The sequence below is a fragment of the Tupaia chinensis genome, unplaced genomic scaffold (assembly GCF_000334495.1).
Source record: "Tupaia chinensis unplaced genomic scaffold, TupChi_1.0 Scaffold000067_1, whole genome shotgun sequence".
Classification (NCBI taxonomy): Eukaryota; Metazoa; Chordata; class Mammalia; order Scandentia; family Tupaiidae; genus Tupaia; species Tupaia belangeri.
In genome coordinates, this window is record NW_006159526.1 from 1,694,436 (window position 1) to 1,699,078 (window position 4,643).

A 4,643-nucleotide genomic window follows, 5' to 3' on the forward strand; every position below is an offset into this window, starting at 1 on the left:
CGGGGCCAGCGGGCCACAGGAAGGACAGTGCCCCCAGCGCTGCGCCCCCCGCAGTACCCTCGCCAGCCCAGGAGCCCAGTCTTGCTTCTACCTCGGACCGCGTCACCGGGCCTGGGAAGTGCGTGCGTGCTGCTAGCTCCCCAGGAGCCAGGCCCAAGGCGCGCTCCCGTCGTGCCAGAGCCGCTGGTTCGAGCCCCAGGGCCCGCCGCCATTCCGCCAGCTGACCCCGCAGAAGGGCCACGTCACATGCCCACCCCAGTCCTGGTACTGGTCCCCCCGCCGCTGCCAGGCTGGCCAGCAGAGCCGGCCTCCACGCCCCAGCCCGTAGCGCGGCAGCCTTTTTTCGGGCTGCGCTGGGAGAAGCCGGAGGCAGCGCCAGAAGCAGAGCCCCGGCCTGGGCAGGTGGGAGTGCTCGCTGCAGCCATTCGCACAGGCCTGGGAGTCCGCCCGGCCGAAGGGGGAACACCGGCGGCGGCGCCTCCTCCAGCACCTCCCACGTCTCGTCCTCTGGGCTCAGCGCCGTCGCGCGCTCTGAGTCCCCACCGCCTGGCTTCGCGTCGACAACAACCTGCTGCAAACTCTTGCTGCCAACTTTCTCTGAACCGTCCCCACAGCCGGCATCCGGCACTGCAGTGTCACGTTTCTCCAACGCAGCTCCACCTGCGCCCTCTAAGCTCTTGCCGCCGGGCTTCTCCGCGTTTTCTTCTTCTTCCAGAGACTCGGGGTCATCTCCCTGGCCGTCTGTACGCACGCAGACGAGCGGCGCATCAGGTGGCACCAAGGCCCGGACCTGGGCCCAATCCTTCTCTGTAGGGGCCCCAGAGGTGACGAGGATGAGGGCGTCGTAGTGGGTCGGGTGAACGGTGGTGGCCGCGGCAGGGCAGAAGTGGTCCAGGGGCACCGCCCAGAGCACCACATTGGGGCGTTCTACCGCTGGGAAGGGAGTGGGCTCCGTGGGCGCCGCGGCGGGTGCGGGATCCAACCCGAGGAGCACATCCAGCACAAGGCCCACGTCCTTCGTGCCGGCCACAGCCAGGTCCAGACGTGCGCTGCCCAGGCGCTCCAGGCCAGCGCGCACCCACGACAGCGCCGCCTCCAGGCCACCGGTCTCGAAGGCCTCCCGCACAGCCTCCAGCTCTGCCGCGCCCAGCACTTCGAAACCATCCTGAGCCGGTGGCAGGAGCCTGCGGGGCAGAGGGATGAGGGTGAAGGACAGAAGGGCTAAGTGCCTGAAGGCTGGGCTAGGGTTAGGACTGGGCTATATGGAGAGGGCGGAGCTTTCCGAATAGAATAATCTCAGAGGCTGGAGCAGGAAGGGGAGGGGGCCGACTAAGGCAGGGTAAATAGAAACCAGGTGGGGCCAGACTGAGGAGATTAGGGAAGAGAGCCACACAGCCCTGGAGGTGGAGAGGGAGATGGTGGCTGACCTGCGGTCAAGTTTCCTGTGGTGCCTAAGGGGACCTGTTAAGGCTTTCTGGGGATACAATCCTTAGGGTGGGGCTTTTCCAAAGATCTCATTGTTTGGGGGTTAGAGAAAAAGAATCGCTGAGACCAGCAGATGGCTGAACGTTTCCATTGCTGGACTCCCCTGTCTCTGCCAGTTAAAACTCATGCGGGGTGTGTGTGCCTGTGTGCCCCAAATCCTGAGAAGGCAAGGGATTGCGGCGTGGCCATCCCCCCCGGGGAGGGTGATTTCTTGCTTTTTGTCTCTCTGTCTCTCCCATCAGCCCACAGACCCTATAGCAAAAAATATGTTTTGGTCTTCCCCCCACCCCAGAGGTTTGTTGAATTTCTAGATCAGTTTAGAGAAGTAGCTCTCTCCATTTATTTCTGTCTTTATTTATATTATAAGTGTCTTGTAGTTTTCACCAGAAAAAAAAATCTGTATTTTGTTAGACTTTTTTCTTTTAAAGGTTTTTGTTATGGACAAATGTGCTTGCTAGAGAGACAGTAAAAGGGAAGGTGAGAAATCAGTCCCAAGGGTGGATGGCCATGCCGCAATCCCTTCTCTGTTCTCCTCCTCTGTTCTCCTCTCGGGATCTTGGGCATGCATAGATACGCGCCCAGCGTGAGTTTAAGCCACCGGGTCCGGGACTCAAACCGCGGTCAACTACAGGGGAGTCCAGTGACAGCCATTATGCTAACTGTTGGTCCCTCTCCTCCATTCTCAGCGATCTTGGGCATGCATGCACTCGTGCCCGGAGTGAGTTTAAGCCACCAGGTCCGGGACTCAAACCACAGTCTACTACATGGGAATCCAGTGATATAGCCACTATACCAACTGCTGGTTTCACACACAAAAAAAATCTTAAAAAACGAAAAATCAACTGTAACATGGTCCTAAAGGAATGTCAAGCACTATTAACATGAACAGGTTCCCCCACCCCACCCCCCACTCTCTGCTGAAGCTGGGCCTTACTAGGGGGCAGTGAGGGGATAGTAGTCATCCATTAGTTCTTTCCATTGGATGTGGCTAAGGCAATACTATGCAAAAAGGGAAAAAGATGAGTAGTAGAGAAGCTACCATTTTCTGAGTCTCATTTTTACGGATATAAAACAAGGTGGCTGGCAGGTGGGGATAAAATTTAGGAGGTAGCTAGCAAGTGGGCACAGAAAGTAAGGGAAATTGAAGGGGTGGAGGGCAACTAGAAATAATAAAAGCTCGTCGAGAGCGTGGCTTTAGGACCAGTAGGATCACTTGAGAACCAAGCTTATGGCAAAGACGACGAGAGGGCTCCACAGTTTAAGTGTCGGGGCACTGCAAACCAATGGGCCAAGAGGAAACCCTTGCAAAATTTTGTCTAGGGACAATATTTGAGTGGTAGGTCTGGACATGTCTATAATTCTCCCTAGAGAGCAGGGCTTATGACCTCAGGAATGCTGGCAGGAGGCGGGACCTTGAAGAGAGGTTGAGACTAGCTGACCCTAGGCTGGGGTGGAACCTCTCTGGCCTAGAAACTTGAGCTGAGGGAGAGGACCTGGGGTTCTGGAAAAAGGGGCAGGGACCCAGCACAAATCTAATTAAGCCTTTCCCTGAATTGCCGGGGCGAGGTCCTGCGGACCTCAAAGAACATTTTATCGGGTGGAGCCCAGAGGAACGGACCAGGCCTCTCTAACGCGACCGAAACCCAGCGCTCACCTCTGCAGTGCTTCTGCCTGGCTCCGCAGCGCCGCCCGCAGGCGCTCCAACTCCTCGCAGCGATCGCTGGGGCAGCCTTCCGCAGGCAGCACGAAGAGAGCCGCAGCTCCCAAACCTGCGCTCTCCAGAAGGGCCGCCGTCTGATCCCGTGCCTGGGTGTTATTCTGCGAATCCCCGGGACGGAGGTTCCGTACAGCCAGGAGTGGGGTCCCTCGGGCCAGGGCGGCCCGCGCTGCCTCTCCCAGCGCTGGGTCCAAGGGCTCCCTGTTCTCTTCGGGTCCGGGTAGCACCAATACCAGCACGTTAGCTTCAGCTGCCCAGGGCCCGGGCACTGCAGGTGGGCAGCTCAGCTCGCCCAGGAAGAGGCCTGGGCCCGCAGCGCGCAGAGTGGGGACACCGGAGTCCGGCCGTTCCTCGAGGGCCTCTATTATCTCCACATCCTTGTCACACAGCGCTGCGATGAGCGCAGATTTCCCCGAGCCTGGAGGTCCCAGGAACAAGGCGGTCACGTCTCCCTGCGGCGGAGGCATAGCTGGAAAGCAAGGGATGGGAAAGACCTAGGTCAGAACCACACAACCCTCTTCTATCCTAGCGGCCCCACCCTGAACTGACTTCAGTCCTCCACCTGTCCCCTTCTTCCATTCTCGGGCGTCACTCTCCAGGACTTGGAGATCAGCGCCCAGGCTCTATTCCCCAGAGACCCAGGCATTCTGTCGGCCCTCTTTGTGGATGCGAGTGTGTCCTTTCTGCTTAAAAACACTCAGAAATCCGGCCCCAGTCCCTTGTCCCTCGGGAACACGGAGGTGATTCTCCCCGAGCAGCTTTCGAAATCACCAACCGAGTACACAGCCGACACACCGGAGAGCAGAGCTGATAGCTGCGGGTGGGCTGCCGAGAAGCCGCGACCCTGACGTCCCGCGGACGGAGGCCTAAGAGGCCAGACCACCCGGATTTAGGGACGCCGGGACGCGCTCGGTGGCTCTAGCTGACGTCACTCTCTACGAGGGGGTGTGTCTTGGAAGAGTGACTGCGGAGACATAACCCTTTGCTGCGCCTGCGCCGAAGGGCCCAAGTCGCAGGCTCCCCGGCCCCAGAGCCGGGAACAATGAGGGCCGAAGCGCCTGCGCGCGGGGAGCGCCTATCCATGCTTGCGCAATAAGCTTAAGCGTGTACGGCACGGGCGGCTGGTACGTCATCATGACGCGCCCCAGTGCAAAGAAAGACCCGCCCGTTATTTTGAGGGCAGAGTTGGCGCGACTTTGCTACTGCCGGATGGCAATCCGGATCTCGGTTTGGAGAGGCTCATCAGGCGAAGGGGCAAGGAAACCTCGGGGACCCTGAGACTCCGAGGGCCCTACCTCGCTTCCCGCCGGGTGGTGGCGCTGTGGCGAGCGACCGGCAGGCACAGTGAAAGGCCGTCGGCTGAATGGAGAAATGCAGAGGCCTGGGCGACCCGCCGCGGAGGGAGCGGAAGACAGTGCTTGGGGGGAACGGGGCTCAGCGG

General features: G+C 59.7%; 1 protein-coding gene across 2 annotated transcripts in view; it reads right to left on the reverse strand.

The window, feature by feature from the left end:
- IRGQ (immunity related GTPase Q) overlaps positions 1 to 4,643 on the reverse strand; it is a 19,509-nt gene that overhangs the window by 2,011 nt on the left and 12,855 nt on the right. The window contains exons 1-3 of one of the 2 annotated variants that reach the window (XM_006142022.3): positions 3,978 to 4,251; positions 3,140 to 3,671; positions 1 to 1,184 (exon numbers count right to left, since the gene is read on the reverse strand). The exon at positions 1 to 1,184 is cut by the window's left edge and continues 2,011 nt beyond it. In XM_006142022.3, coding sequence (XP_006142084.1) covers positions 1 to 1,184; positions 3,140 to 3,669 — 1,714 coding nt within the window. In that variant the 5' untranslated portion in view covers positions 3,670 to 3,671; positions 3,978 to 4,251. Of the gene's footprint in view, positions 1,185 to 3,139; positions 3,672 to 3,977; positions 4,252 to 4,643 lie in introns of those variants that run through there. The other variant, XM_006142021.3, reaches the window with a different exon arrangement.